We start from the raw sequence: 24,003 nt of genomic DNA, 5'->3' as shown, positions 1-24,003 counted from the left end.
AGCTATTTACTAAGAACAACAAACAGAAAACAAACAGAACAAAGATTTTTTTGGGGAAAGGAGAATGGACAAGAAAATGATGAGTTTAGTTTTCCTGAGTTTGAGGTGCTGGAGAGAGATCTAGGTAGAGAGGCCAACTGGAGAGATGACTTCAGGGATTTGAAGAAAGGTCTGGTCTGGAGATTCACATTTGGGAGTTGTTAGCCTATCAGTGACAGAATTTTTGGACTCTGACTAGGAATGATTTTAAAATAATTGGAGAAGGAAATGGCAACCCACTCGCCTGGTGGGCTTCCGTCTATGGGGTCACACAGAATCGGACACGAGTAAGTGACTTAGCAGCAGCAGCAGCAGTGGTAAATCTTGGGGAACTGTAATGCTTAAAAGGTAAAAAAAAAAGGGAACCAACAAAAGAGAATGAGCATCCAGGGAGGAAAAAGCAGTTACCAGAGAGGCAACCTCGCCTGCTTGTGTCTTGGTAGGTGCTCACAGATGTGGATTTGCTCTGACTCCCTTTTCAAGCACACGATGTCAGTGAGGTTTTGTGCTTTAATGGAGAGAGATCCAGTCTTTAATTTAAACTAAGTCATCTGTGACTCAGTTCAGTTCAGTTCAGTCGCTCACTCGTGTCCGACTCTTTGCGACCCCATGAATCACAGCACGCCAGGCCTCCCTGTGTTCAACGCCAACTCCCGGAGTTCACTCAAACCCATGTCCATTGAGTCGGTGATGCCATCCAGCCATCTCATTCTCTGTCGTCCCCTTCTCCTCCCGCCCCCAACCCATCCCAGCATCAGTCTTTTCCAGTGAGTCAACTCGTCGCATGAGGTGGCCAAAGTATTGCAGTTTCAGTTTTAGCATCAGTCCTTCCAATGAACACCCAGGACTGATCTCCTTTAAAATGGACTGGTTGGATCTCCTTACAGTCCAAGGGACTCTCAAGAGTCTTCTCCAGCACCACAGTTCAAAAGCATCGATTCTTCAGCGATCAGCTTTCTTCACAGTCCAACTCTCACATCCATACATGACCACTGGAAAAACCATAGCCTTGACTAGATGGACCTTGGTTGGCAAAGTAATGTCTCTGCTTTTTAATATACTATCTAGGTTGGTCATAACTTTCCTTCCAAGGAGTAAGCGTCTTTTAATTTCCTGGCTGCAATCAGCATCCACAGTGATTTTGGAGCCCAAAACAATAAAGTCTGACACTGTTTCCACTGTTTCCCCATCTATTTCCCATGAAGTGATGGGACCAGATGCCATGATCTTTGTTTTCTGAATGCTGAGCTTCAAGCCAACCTTTTTCACTCTCTTTTTTCACTTTCATCAAGGGACTTTTGAGTTCCTCTTCACTTTCTGCCGTAAGGGTGGTGTCATCTGCATATCTGAGGTTATTGTTATTTCTCCCGGCAATCTTGATTCCAGCTTGTGCTTCTTCCAGCCCAGCGTTCCTCATGATGTACTTTGCATATAAGTTAAATAAGCAGGGTGACAATATACAGCCTTGACGTACTCCTTTTCCTATTTGGAACCAGTCTGTTGTTCCATGTCCAGTTCTAACTGTTGCTTCCTGACCTGCACACAGGTTTCTCAAGAGGCAGGTCAGGTGGTCTGGTATTCCCATCTCTTTCAGAATCTTCCACAGTCTACTGTGATCCATTAGAACGTATGGGAGAAGGCACAGAGAAGAGGGCACACAGACTGTATCAGGACCATGAGCTGAGTCCATCCGAGGTATCCTCTGAACCACCAACCCCAGGAAGGATGACTCTGGTAGCTGCTCACAAAGAAGGGCATCCCTAAAGTCAGCTGGGGCCCAGTGGGATCACTGGTACACAAATGCCATGAAAAAGGAAGAGCTTTAAGATACTCACTCAATGTTTTTTGAAGAAACTGCAAGCCAGGTACTCACGATGGCTGTCAGCTCTACCCAGCGGAGCTTGAGGCACTCGTCCGGGCTGGGCCACCCCAGACTTTGGTAGTCACGCTTTTTTCCTGGAAGGAAAGTACATCATCTGTCAACACAATGGCAAAGACCCAAAGACACATACAGTATCTCAGGCCCTGGTGGTTACTTCACTCAGACTGGTGTATCGGAGCTGCCAGTCATCTTTCTAGTCTAGAATTTCTACCACTGACAGAACAAGAGTCTTGTCATTCACAGCGATGGGAGTAACTGTCATCATGGAGGAAAGCCTTGTTTTCAAAGATAAGATGATGAAGTAAAAATGAACGAGTCCTTCACCGGATTGAGATGCGGGTTAAAATACTCTATACTGTTAACATTTTACCAAACTTAATTTTCACCTTTCTACATTTTCATTCTATAAAGACAACTCTAAGTCAGGAGAAGCGTGCGTGTCTAAAGCAGGTTTCTTAACGTGGCACTACTGACGCTGTGAGCATTACCCTGTGCCCTGGAGGATGTCTCACAGCATCCCCAGCCTCTATACAACAATGTCAGCAGGACCTTCCCTGAGATATGACAACCAAGAGTGTCTCCAGATACCATTAAGTGTTCCCTGGGAGGGCAAAGTCACTCCTGGTAGAGAACCCCTGTTGTAAAGAAAAGGAGTACGATACAGAATAATGATGACAACAAAAGGTTATCATTTATTTCCAGTGCACTTACTGTGGTGTGTGTTCAGGTGCTGAGCTAAATGCTTTCCATCTGTAACCTCAGGAGGCAGGTTTTAATCCTTGTTTCTCGAATGAGAAAATGGAGGCTCAGAGAAATCAAGTGACCTGCCCAGGGTCACCTGGCTACTAGGTGGCAGCACTGCGATTCAGATCCAGGTCTGTTTGACTATAACGTGAGTGCTACCAGTCATGCTATTTAAAGCTTTCCTGGGCTTTTACGGCTCTGTTTACTGACACCCTTCAAAGGTACCACCTTTTGGGTGTAGGCTCTTAGATAAACCCCCAAGAAAAGAGCAGAACTAAGTCTTATCTGGGAAGGATTCTTCTGAAGAAATTCCAGTGGAATGGATAGGAAGGAGAACTTTGGTAATGTATAGCTCTTTTTATACTGTAGGAATTTACCAACAATAGAAAACTTTTAAGATAGAGGCAGGGCTTTAGATTTAGATTTTAATAAAAGAGAAAAAAAAGTTTGGAAGAGTTTCAAATGAACCCTGTTTAAATAAATAACAAGAGAATTAAACCATAAATTTCACAATAAAACTTATTTTACCTTTCTGTTTAAGAGATTCGCTTGGAAACTATTTTGTTTTTGTTCAGTTGCTCAGTCATGTTTGACTCTTTGCAGCCTCATGGACTGCAGTATGCCAGGTTTCCCTGTCCTTCACCATCTCCTGGAGCTTGCTCAAACGCATGTCCATTGAGTCAGTGATGCCATATTTATTGAGCAGCTATTATATGGGACTGGGAACTGTATTAAGACACTAGGGATACAGACAGGAATAATAAAAGGGCCTGCCCTTGAGCTCACAGCCTACAGAGGAAGGTAAACATACATTGTTAGAACACGACAGGATAAGTGCCACAGTGCAGGCAGAGAACAGCTGTACAGAGGAGAAAGAAACTGACGCAGACTGAAGGTCCCAAGGAAAGATGGCACTGGAGTCTGAAGTTTAAGGATGAGTGGCATCTCAGCACCGCCGAGGTGGCAGCAGTGCATCCCAGGTGGAGGGAAGAGCACGTGAGGAGACGAGGAGGTAAGTCAAGAGCACAACTGGTTCAGGGACTGTGCTGAAGGCGAGACAGAGGCTGGCTGTAACTGGTCTTGTGCACCACCCTGGAAAGTGTGGTCTTCGTGCTGCGGGCACTGGGGGCCTTGAAGCCCATCTCTAGCCACACCGTTCACAAGGATGTCATAAGACAGTCTGCTGAGTGCTCTGCTTCAATCCACTTATGTTATGTACATGGCACTGCCCTGGTCTTCCAGTCTAGCAGACCTCACCAAAGTGGGAAATGGGGTCAATTATGCATTATTAGTTTTATTAATTCTTAGAAAATCGACAATGACCCTTAATGATCTCTGAGACTCTCCCCCCATGGGCTCACAAAGGACTGGTTTAATAATCTGCTTTACCACTATGTCAGGATTTATCACAAATCTTATCACTTGGCAGTGGACAGAATCTACACTTGGTTGAAAACTGGGATACTGAACCTCTCCAGTCTTCTCTTACCTCTTCCATGCTATAGAGCTTTGGAGATGAGTGCAAGTAAAGTTTTATGATCTCATTTGCAAGTATATTCAGTGCCCTACCCAGCCCCACCTATTTGAATCCACTTAAAATTGCCTAAGTGCTCGCCTATCCTCTCGACCATACTGAGCTTTAATTTTCACTTATATTGAGCTTTAATTTTCACTTTTACAATAAATTTTTAGTTTTTGTTTGTAAAAGTAATATAGGCTTCTTTTAAGAAATTTAAAAAATGGAAAAAAACAGAAAATGAAAATCACCTGTAGCCCTATTAGCACCCAGAGACGATCATTAATGACATTTTAGTGTAAAATTGGGGCTTCCCCGGTGGCTCAGCGGTTAAAGCATCTGCCTCCAATGTGGGAGACCTGGGTTTGATCCCTGGTTTGGGAAGATCCCCTGGAGAAGGAAATGGTAACCCACTCCAGTATTCTTGCCTGGAGAATCCCATGGATGGAGAAGCCTGGTAGGCTACAGTCCACGGGCTCGCAGAGAGTCGGACACGACTGAGCACCTTCACTTCACTTCACTTTCAGTGTAAAATTGAGGTGTCTTCTATATATGCTACTTTATAAAGTGCTTTTTCACTTAGTAAATTACATGCATCTTGGTTGCACAGTACAGGGCAAGAGCACGCTGTAGTTCATTTAGGCAACTGTCATCATTTAGGTATTTTTCAATTATGATAAGCAGCATGATGATCAGTATCTTTCTACGTCTATCTGTTGTACTTATAAGATTATTTAGGGAATTACTAGTAGAGCTGTTGGTATATTTAAAAATTTTCTGATGTATCTAGTCAAACTATCCCAAAATTTATTTTATTAAATCTCACTGTGTATTACACAAAGACAATCTGACAAGCAGAAATGGCATGTTACATTTTGTGTCTGCATTTCCTCGACTGCTCGAGAGGCTAAACATTTCACAACGCTGAGCAGCCACGTGTGTGTGTGTGTGTGTGTGTTATGTGTATTTGGTGAACTGCCTATGCACTGTGCACATATTTTACTGAAACGCTGTATTTTTTCTATTGATTTGGAGGTGCTCTTTAAATGACACCGATATCCTCTGTTTATCATGTATTCTGTAAAAATATATAAATATTCTGCAAAAAATACTGTTTCAATTCTTTGTCTATTCTGTAGTGTTTTCTGATGTCAGAATTACTTTTTTCTTTTTCCCTGTGCTTTAGAAAGTCCTTTTTCACCTTAAAAGTATATAACTATCCATTTAAATTTTCCTCTTTAATGTATTTATTACATTTACTATTTAAACCATGGCAAGTTTCAGTGCTATGACTGATGTTTTATAGTTTGAACATCTTCTTCCTTGCTACTGCAGACAGACTTATTAGAGCAACTGCCACTTTCTTCCCATAATCTGCTAACACATGCTATCTTCCTTAAACAGTAAAACTACTTTATATTTCAACTCCAGTCATGACAAAATGTCCTTTTTGGTGTCCTTAGTATTTTTGTCGAGTCACAGATCATTCTGAGATTTAGCTAAGATTACCTCATTCCTTATATTTTGTGTTCTCTGCTTTCAGCTTTGGTAAATACAATTCAAATTAGACACATTTTCATGAAGTTATCTTGAATTGTTAAATCTAACACAGTGAAAATATCCTTTTAAAAAAGGAGAAAAAAAAATTAAAGAGAATTTTCTTTTTTTTTTTAAAGAAATTCTATCACCACTGCTTCACTGCTGGAAAAGAAAGTCAACTGGCCTCATGGCCATGGCCCTGAACCTGAAGTCCAAAGACAGACTTTGGGATAACCATGAACCCTAAAACTACATGCCAAATTTTGATGTAAATGCATTTTTTTTCCCTGGGGAGTAGTTCCAAAGCATTATCTAATACTTAAAGAGCTATCTAACACATAACAAATTACTAGATAGTATTTATTGAGCCCTATGTGTTCAGTTCATTTAAAGCACTTTACATGTATAACCTTATAGAATACACACAACCATTCTATAAGACAGATGCAATTATCCCCATTTTATAGATAAGAAAAATGAGGCAAAGGAACTAAATAGCAAAACTGGTGTCTGAACCCACGGAATCTGTCTCAAACCCATAGTTTTTTTTATATATTAAACTCAGCTGTCAAGTTAAGAATTAATAGCATATTTAAGTTCAAGATGGTAAGAACATGAGCCAAATAAATGTTTAAAACAAACTTTTTATACCAGTGACTGGCTTCCTGTTCACTTGGCTCAATTACCTTCTCACGTGATCTACTTGCAGTCACCAACACATCCTTTGTGAGAACTGAAACAGCGAAATCTGAAAGAAGAAACTGGCATGTTGAACATCCCAATCTACCTTGTGGCCCAGGAGATGCCACCTTTGGGCCAGTGATCTCCAGGTTTCCTTGGTTGCGATGTACATTTTCTGTCTGACTTGATTCTACCTTTTTCCCAGAAGTTTTCTTAGGATCTCCTTTGGGTTTCTTTACACGTTTGACCTGGAATGTGATCTGGGAAAGGAAAACATGTTAGGGACAAATGAGATCAATTTTCATGTCTGCCTGTGGCTGTCAGTACTGGTGACTTTAAGAATAACCAGTCCTAACACAACACTGTAAAGCAATTATCCTCCAATTAAAAAACAAAAATAACAACCAGTCCTGTGCAAGAGTTCTTTCCTTCAGTTTAATTCTTAAAGGTCTAGATGAAAAATGTTTAGTGAAATAAACAAAATAACCTAGCCTTAAAGGATACCAAGGAAACTAAAACTTAAGATGTTTGAACTGGGCTGTTCCGAGCCTGCAGGCTTTGAGCGTGGCTTCACACCCATTTCCTCTAAAAGCCAGCAATACCTAAGGCACATGACGTGCTTCCAGCAGTCCAGTTCTCACGTGAAGGCTGACTAGGGCGCGGAGTCGAGTGCCACACACCCAACAGACTGCACTTGGCAAACCAGCAGCACTGCCCCCAGCCACTCTCAGGGACCTGGGCTACAAACCGGTAAGAGCTGAGCTGAAACTCTTACCCATTCTGTCGCTTCATCATCTTCACTTCTGCAGTCTCCATAGCAAGAGCTTCTGGCCACGCCATCCTGGGGGCCTTTCTTCAGGACCCGTATGCCCTGCAAGTCCAGACGCCGCCCCTTCATCTCCAGTGCACCTCCAAAGCCTTCCAGGGGCCACGCCTGTTGAAATTCATCCACCAAGGCCAATATCTCTTCTGACATTTTTGTTTCATCTGAATTCTCCATCTCATCAGAACCATTGCTTTCCTCAACCACTGTACCTGAAATTCAAGTGCCAGCATGTTGTTAAAAGTTACTCAGTCATTCAAGTACTTGAGTGACTCCAACGTTGCTTTCTGAGAAAAGTTTCGGCTCTGCTTAGAGGCACTTCTGAAGTCCATCTTCATAAAAATACCATTCAACATCTTCAGAATTCATAATATAATCATTTTTGTCATCCAGCTTTTATAAAAAACTGGATTGAGAACAATGGCAGAAGCTAGATGGTAGGCAGTCACAGACCGTCACTAGTGAGCATGAAGATGGCTATTTTATGTGCATTTTGTGGGGGGAAAGGACCCACTTGCTCTAGATATAAGACATAGATGGCAAAGATGGAGTTTACTATGATATTTAATATATAGGATTCTTCAAGCTTTATTCAAATGGCATATGAAATATAGTTGTTAAGACCATACAGCCTAATTACCTTAACTGGACAATGATTTGTTTAGTGGAAAATTATCCTAATTCCACATGAAGGCTTTCATTTTCACTAATGGCTAATATAAGATATAACAATTTGCCAGTGTAATTTTTCCCTAAAATGGTTATCAAGATATTTATTATACTGCTAATGTTTCTTATGTAAAGACTCCCATGGATGTTTCTCAGTGCAATGACCTAGTAAAAATTCTCTCTCCTGAGCAGTCAGTATGCTTCCATTATTATACACTGTAGGTTACACAACTTTACAAGCTCCCCTCTATGCCTAACTAGAAAGAAAGCTTAGGGCAAAATTAGTCTGAGTTTCTTTACAGAATGCTTTCCCTTAAAAAAAAAATTCTTTACTACTTAACTTCTGCTATTTTGAATAAATGGCTGACTCTTACACTGTGTTCTGTGAAAGTTCTCTCTACTCCTAAGAAGTATACAGGGTACAAAACCAAATAACAAAATGGAACGCTTCCTTCTATGATATGTACCCAGTGGAGAACCTGAGAGCTTGGGGTTGATGGCTCACACATTGACAGTCTATGTTATGCCAGTACCCCAATAATCTTCAACTGGTAATCTGGCTTTTCAGTAATTTAGAACATGGCATTCATAAGGCCAAGGTCAGGAATCTCACAACAGTATCAACAGACCTAAGACCACAGTGAGTAACCCGTCTCAGAAACGCAGTGTCAGTCTCTGAGAAGGCTGAGAAAGCAGGCTGACCCCCATTACTAAAAACAACCTAAAGCTCTGAGCCCGTCTCACAGAAGGTCTGCAGTGTCACTCTCAGCTCTCCAGTGGCATCCCTGTCTCCCACTCCACTTTCCGGAACAGCAAGTGGGAAGGTGGGCAGGGCTGTTGCCAAGCTGAGGAGCACCGCTAGAGACCTCTGTCATTTCTTTCTTTGAAAAGCTATACGGCTCTTCCGTTTGTTAACAAGTGACTATAAAACCTATTGCTGTCCTTTCAAGTAACTTTAAGTTTTCTGAACCAATATGATAGTTTCTGTTGCTTATTACCATTAACGTTCTGAAACAGCATAAAGTCAAACAGGGGTTGGCAAAGTCTTTTCCTTTAGGATGTTTAGATAAGAATGGTTACTTGCCAAAATTACGCAGTCAGTAGTATAAACATGGGTTTGACAAAGAGTTCTAAGTTTTAGCTTCTATCGTGTTTGTCACTATATTCCAAATGTCCACCACTGCTCCTGGCACACAGCAGGCGCAAACAGCTACAGAAACAATTAATGGGAACTCAGGAATAATTTGTGGGTTTCTTGAGGATCTGTTGTTCCTACTTTTGCCTTGTTCTGCTGTAAATTTGTCATGTGTTCAAGTACTGCCCACCTAGATGATAGGCAAGCAATGGAAAGGCAGGCACCATGTGTTTAGCATAGCGTCTGATACGCTATATGATTCACAAACTTCTTAGTACTTAAGCCAGGAAAGCAGCAGCAAAGGACTGCTATAGGGATTCCAATAGGAACTTAATTAGAATTGCCCGGCAGCTGACTTGTAGCAACAGCGTTGTCTCCAAGTCCTCCTCATGTTATTTTAGCTTCCGTTCCTTCCTTCTCTGGCTACCAAGGGATTCCCTGCAACTGGTTCTGGGACAGAAAAGAACTTTTGATAGATTTGACCATGACCAAAAATACAGGTTTAAACAAGTGGCTTTCGGTCAAAGGAAGACAGCACATAACTAATTCCCCAGTGCATAGTTAGAGCTGCAAATGGATGCTGTATGTGGAAGCCTTATTTCCACTCAAAAACTACTACTATTTAGAAAGCATTCATGTTGTTTAGGTGCAAAAAGTTCTGTAAGCCCAGGTCCCAAAGATTTAATACTTCCCTATGCCCTTACCATATGGTAATATATATCATTAAAAAGTTCCTAGGGAAAAGGCCTTTCACTGGTGGAAATCAGTATTCAACTGATAACTAGTTGCACGCTTCTGCTGCTGGCAGCCATTCGGCCTTTTCAAAGCTGCTGGGGTTGGGGTGACAGCAGTTCCTAAAGAACAACACTAAATAAAGGTGAGAAACGGGGAGATCATAAAGGTGCGACGCCTTAGCAAAAAGCAGACCAACCTTTATCATTTTAGGCCCTACTGCATGCCTGTCTCTGTGCTACGTATTTGGGAGCAAAAAGAATCTGATCCTAATTAAATATAATCAATTTGGAGACATAAAACTATAAACAATGAGAGAACAATTACATTGAAACATTTTTTCCCTAAAGGAAAAGCATAATCGAATGTAGTCACGAAATGCTTTTTCACAGGAAAGTCGACTGCCTGAGGCAGGATTTAGACAGAATAGAGGTCCAGGGAGGACATGCCCAGATGAAACTAAAGAAGCAGGCATGCGTACCCATTCTCACACACACACACAGGTGTAAGGAAGGTGTACGTGAGGGCACTACTACTTTCAAATCAACTAGAACAAAACATTTACATAGAGTACATCAGCAAATAGGATACTCACGGAGGTGGGTGACATTGAGTGTCTGGGAAAGTCTGGAAGAAGATCATTGGAAAGGGAGCCTCTAGTTTGTTGAGCAAAGAATAACAAGGTGACAGGCAAAAGAGTTATAAAGGTTAGATCAGTAAATCCATTGGTGTCTCAGGAATTAGGGGGTGGAGGACAGAAGGAAGACACAGGACAAACAGAAAGGTGTTTCAACAGTCTCTCTAAGTGGCACATAAAGAGAAACGGACTTAGGCTGGGGATAAAGGGGAAATCTTTCAAAGGGAAGGGAAAGAGGTAGGGGGAAATTTCAGTGAAGAAAAATTAACAGAATTTGGTAATTGTGTGGATATAATGGGAAATAGAATAAATCCAAAGATGACCTTGAGATTTTAAAGTCTGATGTGAAACAGGGAGCTTTTTATTATACTATGTGAAGTTTTAGAATCTGTGAATGTGTAACTGTAATGCTATTTGCAAAGTCGATGGCACAGGGACAGGACAACAGGATAGTGTTGGGATTTCAGGCGCTTATTTATTACTTCGTTTAAATATTTGTTGTTACGTGCTTAACAATGTGCTGAGGGCTCAGAATATAACAACCCATGGAGCTATGGTCTAGGCCAGAAGGATGGACACATCTCCGGACACTGTCCAATAAGCAGTTGCAAATACAGAATTCAGGCGGAAAGAGGTCTGGACGGCAGAGGAATCTCAGCAGGTTGAGCAAACTCCGGGAGACAGTGAAGCACAGGGAAGCCTGGTGTGCTGCAATCTGTGGGGTCACAAAGAGTCAGACATGATTTAGTGACTGAACAACAAGAAGAAAAAAGTAAGTGTTAGGCTTGCTGCTTGCAGGCCAGATGCTGTGAGGTAAAGTGGAAACAGAGATGGAGATTCTTGTTTTTTTCTCTGTCTTCAACATGTACCATTTTCCAAACTGGAAAAAGGAGAATACATATTGTGAAGTGAAGAGACGGTGAGCACCCAGTGAGGCTCACCCACAGAGAGGTTCACGCTTTTCTCACTGGGATGAATTACATCTCAGGGTACTGGGGAAACTCACAGCTGAGTCTGAGCCCCGTGAGGTAATCTGGCCCAAGGCTCAGGGACAGGAGGAGTGCTGAGAAACAGAGAGAAGCGTATGTAGTTCTGATTATAAGGAAAAAAAAAAGCCCACTAGAATTTTGCAACACTGCAGACACAACTGGAAATTTGGAAATTCATGGTCTGGGCACCACGGTGGAAGGGACTTTCAAAGTGGAGCACATTCACAGAAAAGGGACTTGGTTAAAGTCCTTAAAACCATGTCAAGTCGGGTAGGACTGAGAAAATCAAGGGTGATCCTGTAGCAGGACGAGCAGCTGACATACCGCAGACACACATGATCAGACTTTGAAAATATTTTGCTACAAAGATTTTTTAAAAATTCCAGAGAGAGTACTTCAAGGATAGTGAAGGGACTAAAAGCTATAATAAAGAGAAGCGAGAAGGAAATGAGGACATTTAGCGAAAGGGAGCAGAAACGTGGGGTGGGGGCTGGTAGACAGGAACAATAACCATCTTCAAACATCTCAGAAGCACGACTTTAGGGTAACAGAGTCTGTTAGCCTCAGAGGGCAGGGCTAGAGATGAGAAGTCATGTTTTAGCTCTGTGTTAGGAAAGACTTATGAATGGTCAGAAATGGAAAGGGCTACCCAGGGAGAGACCGAGCTGCCCGTGCCGGGAGCAGAAGCAGAAGCAAGTCAATGCTGGGAACACTACTGAGAGGGACAGGACCGTCAGAAGGTGATTAAAAGAAGCGACTGTGCTTGATAAGCAGTATTAATAATCTCGGAAGACACGTTCCAAGAAGAGTTTTAGGGAACGGAGCTGAAAAGACAAGTGCAAAATGAAACAGATCAACAATAAACAGAGGTAAAGATCACATATTCAAAAAGATGACCAGCAAGACAAAGTCCTTCCTTCAAAGTCTGGATCAAAACGTGTCCAGAAAGTCTTACGTGATTAATGTCCATAGGTTTTACTGTGAGACTGTGGCTTCTAAAGGCAAGCAGGCACATTCTACCTTTTAGAATATGTTCCTTTGTCTCACAAAATGGAAAGTACACTCTGGAATTAAACAAAGTTAGGACCCCACCACCACAGGACCTTGGGCCATTCTGTCTTGAGTTCCAGTGCCTTCTCTGCACAACACAGATGGACTTGGAGGGCATTATGCTTAGTGAGATATGTTAGACAGAAAAGGCAAATACTGTATGATATCACTTATTTGTGGAATTTAAAATGTATAACTAGTGAATATAACAAAAAAAAGACAGACTCACAGATACAGAGAACAAACCAGACGTTACCTGTGGGGAGAGGAGAGGAAGGAGGGGCGATATAGGAGCAGGGGGTTAGAAGGTACAAACTATGAGCTGTTATGCTGTTTAGTCACTAGGTTGTGTTGATTTTTTTGTGACCCCCTGGACTGTAGTCCGCCAGGCTCCACTGTCCATGGGATTCTCCAGGCAAGAATACTGGAGTTGGTTGCCATTTCCTTCTCCAGGGGATCTTCCCGACCCAGGAATTGAACCCATGTCTCCTGTGCTGGACTACTGAGCCACAGGTATAGAATAAGCTTCAAAGATACACTACAACGTGGAGAATGTAACCAATATTTTATAACAACTACAAATGGAGGAAAGCCTTTAAAAATTGAGAATCATGATATTATACATCTATAACATGATACTGTACAGCAACTACACTTCAATTGAAAAAAGGCAGTGATCTCTTTTTTGAAGTCAGGATAAAGCTGTGGACTTAGAATTTAATGCATAAACAAAAGCATAAAATTTCAAAACAGTAATCAGAAATTGAGCAATGAGAAAGCACAAAAGGCTTGGATTCAATCACTGAGACCAAGATAGGGAGAGAAGCGATTCACTTCTGAGAAGAAAACAATAGTGACTATTCATTTGCACAAGTGATCCTTGTCCTTCTGTTAGCTGGGTTAGGATAGTGAGAAGAAGACAGAATTTGGAGAAGACAATCTAGAAAAGCAAGTAGGGAACTGTTCCTGTTAATAACTCTTGGGCAAATACGTCAGGGCTCCCTTTCCTGATGTTAAAACTGAGCAGATAATGTATGGACTTGTGAGGACTTTGGCTCACAACTAGCCTCTAAGTCAGGAAGCAGTAGAAACACAGGAATGCCTGTGTTTCCAGAAATGAACATTTACTGAGTTCCACGTGAGTACTTGGTACAAATGTTTCCCCCAAAGTTATTTCATTTAAATATTCATGAGCACTCTGAAGCTTGCTTCCCCCCTTTCCCTTCTGGTTTATTTTTAAATTAATGAGATAAGGAAGGCTCAGCAAGATTAAGTAACTTGCCCAAGATTTAACAGCTAGTAGATGGCAGACATGATAACAAAATCTCCGACTACAAAACCTACAAATAAGGTTTCCGGGGAAGGGGTTCGGACTAGATAATGAGGTATTAAAGCAATGGTTTTGCAAAGGTTAATCAGTGACACAATTTTTACCAATCCTTAGCAAAATGAGAAACAAAACACAACATATATGGGACTTCCCTGGCGGTCCAGTGGTTAGGACTTTATACTTCCACTGCAGAGGGCACAGCTTCGAGGTCTGGTCAGAAAACTAAGATCCCACATGCTGTTTGGCATGGTTAGATAAAAAAAATAATCAATAAAAAAATAATAACAAAGAAAATATATCTAAAGTTACAGTATATATACACACACACACTTATGTCCAGATACACATTTGTTGGTGTAAAGTTGCCAACTGTACATTTCTGAGGAAGGCTATCTTTATTCTAACATTGTCTTTGTACTTTTTTGACATTAAAATGTTTATATATATATATAAAATAATGGCAACAGCAAATGCTAGTTTTCCTTAAAAATGACCTTACAAATTAAAAAATAAAGTTCGAATCTACCAAACCCATATGTCTGAGAACCACAGGCAAATGACAAAGGTATGAAAGCTGAAGGCCCAAGAATGAGTTTTAGTTATACACCACCTACTAAAGATGTTAGGCAAGGTACCTAACTTCTCTGAGTCTCAATTTTCTCACCCACAAGATGAGCTAGTAATACCTATTTCAGAAAGTTAATACGTAACATATAACACTTTGTAAATTATAAAGTATCACAAAAAGGCAGTAACTATCATAATAATTTATGGTTACTGGAGAGGGCTTAACTCTTTGTATTTATTTTCCTCCAAAAACAGAGTTTTAAAAAGACTTTTAACGTCTATGCTTGACTTTTACTATACCGCACTATTTAAAATATAGAACTTTCTCCTAACCACACTATGGGAAGCTTGCTGGTATGAAGGTGGTAACTTATACCACGACTGTGGTCCCTGTGGACTTGTCAGTATCTAGAGAAAAGAAGAATGTACTCCCAGAATTCAGACATGGTTTTTTAGAAAAACAAAAAACGTTAGTATCTAAGAGTAAAACTAGTAAGAATCATCACCATACTATAATTACGTTAGCAATGCTCCCTAAGAGACAGTGTGCAGAGTGCTAAAGGGACCTGGCAGACACCTAGCTCGAGTCAGGGCAGCCACACAGTGTCCCAAGCACGGGGGATGGGAAGGAGCTATGGGGGAAACGGAACTAAAGAAACTTAAACACTAGGTCACCTGCCTCAAGCGAGGATGCATTCAGAAAATGAAGCGACACACAGTAAGACTCTGGTGGGGTTTTACTCTGAACCGCCCTCGGAAAAGATCCCAGTTTGGAGGTCAAGATTATTAGAGTCATTAAGGAGTCATACTGGAACACGGTCAGTTTCTGTAAGCTGAAAAACACCCCTTTATCACCACTCACTTTCATTTTTGTTGATTCTGAGTCTGTCAAACAATCTCATGATGTTCTTGTGGTTGTGTGGGTACCTGATGCCAGAGAGACACGAGGCTCCTGGGCACCAGAGAGGTATAGCCCCACTGTGAATGAACAAAGTGGCCATCTGGTTTCAGTCAGTCTCTTCTGAGTAGGTAAATGGGAAATTAATTTCCTTAAAGTCCCACGATTCCTGGTAGAAGAGACGAAACTAATTTTCTAAACCTACAAAAGTGAAGGTCGCAACATCCCCCTTTGAGGTCTAGCTTGCTTCTTTCTCTTCTGTTCCTGTTCTGTTCCGTCGCTCAGTCGTGTCCGACTCTTTGCAACCCCGTGGACTGTAGCCTACCAGGCTTCTCCGTACATGGGATTCTCCAGGCAAGAATACTGGAGTGGGTTACCGTTTCCTTCTCCAGGGGATCTTCCCGACCCAGGGATCGAACCCGGGTCTCCCGCATTGGAGGCAGACGCTTTAACCTCTGAGCCACCAGGGAAGCTATATAATATACCACTTAGAAGGAAACATAAGATTTTTTAATTGCTAGATATGTCCATAAAATCTATGCAGCAAGGCAAAGGCCACATTTCACTTCTCTAACAAACATTTACTGTACACAGGAATATAAAGTTACACAGGACACAATATATAAGAAGCTCATTGTCTGATGGAACATAAGTCGTACAAGCATTTAACACTATAAAAAATGGGCCTTGACAAAAAGTAGGAACAAGACAGCAAATGAAGCAACTGAACTCTTGGTGACCTTTGTGAATGCTTCACAGAGAAAACATTTGAGCTGAACTTGGAGATGCACAGGGGTTGTCTATAAAAAGTAGTGGGTACAGGGGCCCTTCCCAGCCTCTGCAAAGGAACAGGGGCTCAAAGCAGCATGGCCTGTGAGGGAGACAGGGAAAGGTTTGCATTCCCCGCTGTGTAGAGCACCAGTTGACAGTACAGCTGGAGACAGAATCAGGGGCCAAACTGCATCATATCCCACCTTAAGACATCTGGATTCTTCCTATAGGTAACAGGTGGGCTTCCCTGGTGGCTCAGCTGGTAAAGAATCTGCCTGCAATGTGGGAGACCTGGGCTCGATCCCTGGGTTGGGAAGATACTCTGGAGAAGGGAACAGCTATCCACTCTAATGCCCTTGCATTCCATGGACAGAGGAGCCTGGCAGGCTACGGTCCATGGGGTCGCAAAGAGTCAGACACGACTGAGCGACTGCACAGAACTATAGATAATAGAGAACCACAGAAAATTTTAAGCACAGGCAACTTACCAGATCAGGTCTGATTTTAGAAACCACTCCTTGGACACAAGAAGTTGGTAACAGGTTATTTCCGCTTTTTAAACTGTATACCAATTATACGCACTCTCTCTCACACACACGCCCACCCGCCTCTCTCTCTCCATACATGACTGAAGGAAAGGACTAGATGCTGCTGCTGCTAAGTCGCTTCAGTCGTGTCCGACTCTGTGCGACCCCATGGACGGCAGCCCACTAGGCTCTGCCATCCCTGGGATTCTCCAGGCAAGAACACTGGAGTGGGTTGCCATTTCCTTCTCCAACGTGTGAAAGTGAAAAGTGAAAGTGAAGTTGCTCAGTCTTGTCTGACTAGTAGCGACCCCATGGACTGTAGCCCACCAGGCTCCTCTGTCCATGGGATTTTCTAGGCAAGAGTACTGGAGTGGCTTGCCATTGCCTTCTCCGAAAGGACTAGATACAGGGGGCCAATCATGAAGCTACTGTTAACAGCCCAGACACAAGCGAAGAGTCGGAATGCAGATAGTGACAGAAGGAACAGATAGAGACAGAAGTTTAACAGGTCTCAGGGACTGACTGGACATAGTGGTGACTGGGTGAGCTGTGCCATTCACAGGAAGCAGGAATACAGCAATCAGAAGCAGTTCACGAAACAGGACAAAATGAGGACAGTTCAATTTTAGATATGTTATATGTGAAGTGCCTGTGGCACATCCAGATAGGACACTAGAAAGACAGAAATAAGATCCGGGGTCACAGAGTGTCTTGGCTCAAAGTATGGATTTAGAGACACTGGTGTACTCCAATGCATCTCAAAGGCCAAGAGATAACAAAGAGGGGACTAAGAAAAGAAGACCAGGGCTAAGATACTGGGTTAAAAAAAAAAAAAAAGGACAAAGTAACGAATAAGTGAATGAAATTGAAAAAGGATATTCTGAGGACAGGAAGAGAACCAAGATCAAGTGATATCCCAGAAGCCAAGAGGAAAAGGAAGGAGCTCCCACTGGGGAGCTGTGCACACTTACGAAGGCAGTGACGAGGTTAGAGCAGGGTGAGTGCGAAAAGGAAGTCACTGACTTTGGTGATTATAAACAAACTGATACAGCTTAAGAACTTTTCAGCACAGCACAGCTCAAAATGGGACCATAAAATGGAATTTTAGAAGAGGGCTTGGTAGGTATGCCCATTATTTCAAATCTTTAAATTTTACTGGGTTAGTGTAAATACAATGTGCTTTCTTTTTTCGACGATTTACTCAACAGACTAATGACATTAAGGAGACTGGTACATAAATCAAATTGGCTCCAGTAAATGAAGACACTGAGGTGGAGAGAAAAGAAGTGAGCAATTTCACATTATAGCCTGTCTTCTGCCTCCCAACCTGGGGTCACCCTCACGATTCTACAGTATAGTAAGTGACTGTTAAAAGAAAGAAAGAAAATGCTTGAGAGGAAAGAAAAGCCTAAGTTAAGCTCCAAGCTTGGGAGTTGATTCTACCCCAAAAGCACAGCTCAGGTCAAAGCAACTTACTTTCAAGTCTAAGGACATCTGAATCCCTCCCTGAATTCTCAACAGAGAACACAGGGTCTTCCTCTGTCCCTGCCTCAGAGGGCTCTTCTTCAGCAGCATCCAGTGACTGGGAGTTGTCAAAATACTTCTGTTTGTCATGGCTGTTGTCCAGGGTTTTCACATGACAATCACCTCAATGACAAGAGACACAGACAGAGCATGTTAGAAACCTCTCTTGTGTAGTCCCACAGCTCAAGGTCCCCAAGTACCAGGAAGAGCAAAAAGGTGAGCGTTGCATTTTTCTTCAGCAGGAGAAAAGTGCCCTTTAAAGCCAGGTCATAATTGTGATTCACGATTTTGCACTTAAGTTCAAGTTTCACCTGTTAGGCTACTGGAAGTATTTGGGGAAAAAGCTCTAAGAACGAAGTCCCAAGATCTCCTTCCATTCTTAACGAATGATTGTGAAACACTTCTCTGAAAGTTAGAAACATCGTAAAAAAAAACAGTGGTTTTCCTTCCATTTGCCTTTCGAAGGTGAGAAATGACAGATGAGTATCTGAACAAGTCTGGAGATAGATGAATTACAGCAGAAGAGTATGCCATTCTTGCGTTACAGCTTAAAGTGAAAGACTAAAAGGTAAAGGATGAGAAATTAAAAACCAAGGGCTTGGAGGGGGACAGTGGTGGCAGAGAAGCCACATTTGTGATTGTCAGATCACATGGGTGCCTATTTTTCTTTTGGAAAACAAATTTTGATCATGTGTGAAAGTGTCAGTCACTTAGTCGTGTCTCTGACTCTTTGCAACCCCATGGACTGTAGCCCGCCAGGCTCCTCTGTCCATGGGGCTTCTCCAGGCAAGAATACTGGAGTGGGTTGCCATTTCCCTCTCCAGGGGATCATCCGACCCAGGGAGTGAACCTAGTCTTCTGCCTTGCAGGTGGATTCTTTACTGTGTGAGCCACAAGGGAAGCATGTTTGTGTTGGCTCAGTTGTGTCTGACTCTCTGCAACCCCATGGACTGCAGCCCACTAGGCTCTTCTGCCCATGGCGGGGTATTTTCCAGGCAAGACTACTAGGGTGGGGTTGCTATTTCCTACTCCAAGGGATCTCCAGGTTCTTTACCACTGGCACCACCTAGGAAGCCCAGTAACAATTTATCTAAGCATAAAATGTCACATTTGAATGTAATCGTAGCACTGTGTGATACTAGGTTGGTACAAAAGTAAATGCGGTTTTGCACTGCTGAACTCTGCCAGTTGATATTACAATACATTCTTAAATAAATGTATTTATTCATCATTTTTATATGAATTTCTCACCTTATGGGGTTTTTTGGGCTAATGACTTACTAGTTACTGTTTAGACTACAGAAATGTTAGACAAAAAAGCAAATTCAACCAATTTTTTCATTCAAGTTCAAAATGGGTCGTAAGGCAGTGAAGACAACTCACAATATCAACAATGCATCTGACCCAGGAACTGCTAACAAATGTACAGTGCAGTGGTGGTTCAAGAAGTTTTGTAAAGGAGATGAGAGCCTGGTCAAGATGACGAGTGTAGTGACTGGCCACTGGAAGTTGACAACAACCAACCAAAAGCAATCACTGAAGCTGATTCTCTTAGAACCATATGAGAAGTGGCTGAAGAACTCACCTTCAACTGTTCTACAGTCACTCAGCATTTGAAGCAAACTGAAAAGGTGAAAAGCTAGATGAATGGGTGCCTCGTGAGCTGACGGAAAATCAAAAAAATCATAGTTCTGAAGTGCTGTCTTCTTCTATTCTATGCAACAACAATGAACCAACAATTTCTCAATTGGATTGTGACATGTGATAAAATGTGGATTTTATGACTGCTCTGTCTAACCACTGAGTAGAGATGAACAGCTTACTGGTTGCAGAGAAGACTCTCCGAAGCACTTCCCAAAGCCAAACTTGCACTAAAAAGTGATGGTCATTGTTTGGTGGTCTGCTGCCCATCTGATCTAATATAGCTTTCTGAATCTTGGTGAAACCATACATCTGAGATATATGCTTAGCAATTCGATGAGATGCATCGAAAACTGCAATGCCTGCAGCTGGTATTGGTCAACAGAATGGGCCCAACTGCACGCTGCACAACCAGCGCTTCAAAGGTTGAGTGAACTGGCCTACAAAATTTTGTCTCATCTGCCATATTTACCTGACCTCTAGCCAACCAACTACCACTTCCTCAAGTATCTCAACAACTTTTTGCAGGGAAAACGCTTCCACAACCAGCAGGAGGCAGAAAATGCTTTCCACGAGTTTGTCAAATCCCAAAGCACAGATTTTTATGCTACAGGAATAAACGAACTTGTTTCTCATTGGCAAAAATGTGTTGATTGTAATGGTTTCTGTTTTGATTAATAAAGATGTGTTTGCGCCTAGTTGTAACAATTTAAAATTCATGGCCTGAAACCACAATTACTTTTGTACCAACCTAATACTTTCTGACATGTCTAGTAAGCATGACCTCTTGATACAATTTTGCCCAGGAGTCAAAGCTTTGACCTTATTAGGGAACCGTGTGTCAATAAGAGATAAAGAGCCACTATCTAGCTCCACTTGATAGTCATTCTCTGGGAAGAGGAATGTATTACTAGACTGCTGTGTCTTTGGTGGAGAGCTGGCTGGCTGAACAGGTCTCCTCAGGTTCCACGTGCGTTGTTGCAGAAGATGTATATTCAATAGAAGCCTACATTCCTATTACAGGACACGTCTCTGAATAAGAGTGTATAAGTAACTTTTCTCCTTTATCAGACCATCTAAACATGTTCTAAAAGTTTTTTTTTTTTTTCTTTAAAAAGAGAATGTCGCTTCAAAGAGATGTATGTACCCAATCAAGCTGTCTCTGTAGCAATGGGAATACAGGAAGTCTCTCTGGATCTGATGCCTCCCCTTCAGATTCTGTAATTTTGGAAAGTGCTACTCAGTCATTTCCCTCATTGGACCAAAAAAAACATAAACGACTCAAAGGCTTTCCCAACTTACTAGTTTAGAGAGAGGGAACTGCATACTTTGGGAGTCACTTTCCATTTTCCAATTCTACACTATCATACATCTGAGGCTATTTTCAACAAGGCAACATCAGAAACTGAAGACTCTCTGTTTCAAGAGAGCTTTAGCTCTCAAGAAATTTAACAAGCAACTTGGGGAGACAGTAAATAAAGACAACAAACACTAATGAACTGGTCTACTGTGCCCAGTAGGTGCTTCAGAGAATGAGCTTTGAGTGGGTAGATCTTGAATTGTGAAGAATACGTAGGACTTAAAAACACAACTTTAAAAAGGGGGAATTACAAGGAAGGGAAGCAGTATTTCTTCTGTACTTCTGCATTTTTTCCCCCCACTTACGCCTCAAAAACACCCTATGAAATATTATTAATTTTACAGACAAAGAAACTGATTCTCCGTAAGATTAAGTGACTTGTCTGAGGTCAAATATAAGTAAGTGGCAGATCTGGGATTTGAATCAGTTCTATTTTACTATAAAGCATCTTGGCTTCCCCCTAGTCAATACTACCTCTTTAAGCAAAAAAAAAAAAAAAAAAGGTCGAGAAGTTGGCATTCTAGGTAGGGAGGAATAATGTGCTGAGCAAAGCAACAGGAATAGGGATTCTCACTTGTGATTGGGAGGCCATGAGAAGTACAATTTGACAGATATGGAAAGGGCAGAGTGTGTGTGGGCCCTGGAGGGCTACCAGGAAAGAAGCCAATGAAGAGCAATGGTAGTTGCTTTCTTTCTCCAGATTCTCTTGAGAGGCCAGAGGTTGCTGAGTTGCCTCCACTTCTGTCTTTACCACCGAGCCCGTGTAGGTAAATGTGGGAAACCAAGCACACAAGCATTAAAATAAAACAAAGTAATGACAACAACTCCATACACCCAACTGTCTGAACTTTACTATGAAGAATAGCATGTTTCTTAGAGGCAACTCTTAATTAGGATATAAATAAGCATGGCTATTAAAAGAGAGGAAAGAAAACGATGATACTGATAACTTAAAACATACACTGTTCCTAGTGAATGTTCTCTGCCTTTAACTTTGGCGAATTTGCCTCTAAAGCATTATTCACCTTGAAACAAGCTGGGTAAAGCAAAAGGACAAACCATTTAACACTGGAACCCGGTGAAATCCTAGCTGTGTTTCCTGCAGTTGATTTTGTCCTCCAACCTTTGCATCTCTTATTTTTCTCTCCCACCCTCTATTATAAAAATTTAATTGGTTTCATCTTTTAAAATGTCTGCAATATTTAAAAATGCTTTATAGGTCATTTATAAGATATGATATGCATAAGATTCTGAAGCTAAAATTAGTCCTTCTGCATGACCTCAAAGCAGACACCCTCTTGAAGCAAGCCTCGTGAATTCTAAGAATGTCCTGCCCTCCAACTCAGGAAATCGGGGCCAACACCTCTGAGGGAAAGGGTATAACAGGGGATCAGGGAGAAATAGGGGAATTAAAGGAATAAGAAGTTTCTTTTAAGCTATTTCTTGGAAGTAGGCAAAATCAAAATGATCAAGTAAAAATTACATGTTTTAAAATTAGAACTGTTGATATGAATTTTCTTAGGTTGACGGTTAAAAACAGACTGGTTTAGTATTCTGGTGTGATTTCCACGAATAACTAGTCTAATCATAGGAAGTCATATTGCCTAATTCTTCAGTGATTCCTTCTAGCTGCCAGAGGGAGAACTGGAGAACTTCAGAAAATATAAACATACCTATTCTTTGACTATAGTATAGGTCTACTCTAGCTAAAGAGGAACTAAAAACAGTTGCCTATATAAGAAAAATATTGCTTGTCTTCTAAGCAAAGGTAGAGATAATGTTCTCATTAAAGAAATACAAGGAAATGTTGAAGAAGGAAAAATGGAAAGATACCTAAAAAGTAACAAGTATCTTCTGTGCATATGGCTATTATTTCTTGCTGATGCAAAAACGAGGAGATTCTGTGGTTTAGACTAAACTTGATAGGCTTTTTTTGGGGGGTGGGGCAAACTTCATGATTTAAATGAAATGCTTTAGATAATAAGGTCCCAGATGAAAATGGAAACACTTTCCTCTGCTTAATGTTCTATATTTACTTGCAAAGAATTTAGCATCCAATTCAAATCCTGGCAGTCTGGTTTTTCTTAGAATTAAGAGAGGATATGCAGGAGATATAAGAGATGAGGGTTCGATTCCTGGGTGGGGAAGATTCCCTGGAGGAAGGCATGGAAACTCACTCCAGTACTCTTGCCTGGAGAAACCCAGGGACAGAGGAGCCTGCCGGCTTACAGTCCATAGGGTTGCAAAAAGTTGGAAATGACTGAAGCAATTTAGCATGCACACAAGCAAGAGAGGATAAGGCAATACCAACTAAGCATTCAGAAAACTAAGATCATGGCATCTGGTCCTATCATTTCATGGCAAACAGATGGGGAAGCAATGGAAACCGTGAGAGACTATTTTTTTGGGCTCCAAAATCACTGCAGATGCTGACTGCAGCCATGAAATTAAGACGCTTGCTCCTTGGAAGAAAAGTTATGACCAACCTAGACAGCATAATAAAAAGCAGAGACATTACTTTGTCAACAAAGGTCTGTCCAGTCAAAGCTATGGTTTCTCCAGTAGTCATGTATGGATGTGAGAGTTGGACTAGAAAGAAAGTTGAGCGCTGAAGATTTGATGCTTTTGAACTGTGGTGTTGGAGAAGACTCTTGAGAGTCCCTTGGACTGCAAGGAGATCCAACCAGTCCATCCTAAAGGAAATCAGTCTTGAAAATTCATTGGAAGGACTGATGCTGAAGCTGAAACACCAATACTTCGGCCACCTGATGCGAAGAACTGATTTACTGGAAAAGACCTTGATGCTGGGAAAGACTGAAGGCAGGAGGAGAAGGGGACGACAGAGGATGAGATGGTTGGATGGCATCACTGACTTGATGGACATGCGTTTAAGCAAGCTCCAGAAGTTGGTGATGGACAGGGAAGCCTGGCGTGCTGCAGTCCATGGGG

The 24,003-nt window shown here is 41.7% G+C and overlaps 1 protein-coding gene across 3 annotated transcripts in view; it reads right to left on the bottom strand.

The window, feature by feature from the left end:
• TTC17 (tetratricopeptide repeat domain 17) overlaps positions 1 to 24,003 on the bottom strand; it is a 123,503-nt gene that overhangs the window by 34,396 nt on the left and 65,104 nt on the right. For 2 of the 3 annotated variants that reach the window (XM_055423865.2, XM_088843263.1), the window contains exons 17-20: positions 18,006 to 18,176; positions 7,177 to 7,436; positions 6,508 to 6,661; positions 1,875 to 1,995 (exon numbers count right to left, since the gene is read on the bottom strand). In XM_055423865.2, the coding sequence (XP_055279840.2) occupies positions 1,875 to 1,995; positions 6,508 to 6,661; positions 7,177 to 7,436; positions 18,006 to 18,176 (706 nt within the window). The remainder of the gene's footprint in view (positions 1 to 1,874; positions 1,996 to 6,507; positions 6,662 to 7,176; positions 7,437 to 18,005; positions 18,177 to 24,003) is intronic. The other variant, XM_055423867.2, reaches the window with a different exon arrangement.

The sequence above is a fragment of the Moschus berezovskii genome, chromosome 14 (assembly GCF_049115385.1).
Source record: "Moschus berezovskii isolate FMDL1 chromosome 14, NW_MosBer_1.0, whole genome shotgun sequence".
NCBI lineage: Eukaryota > Metazoa > Chordata > Mammalia > Artiodactyla > Moschidae > Moschus > Moschus berezovskii.
This window is presented reverse-complemented; position numbering and strand designations above follow the sequence as displayed.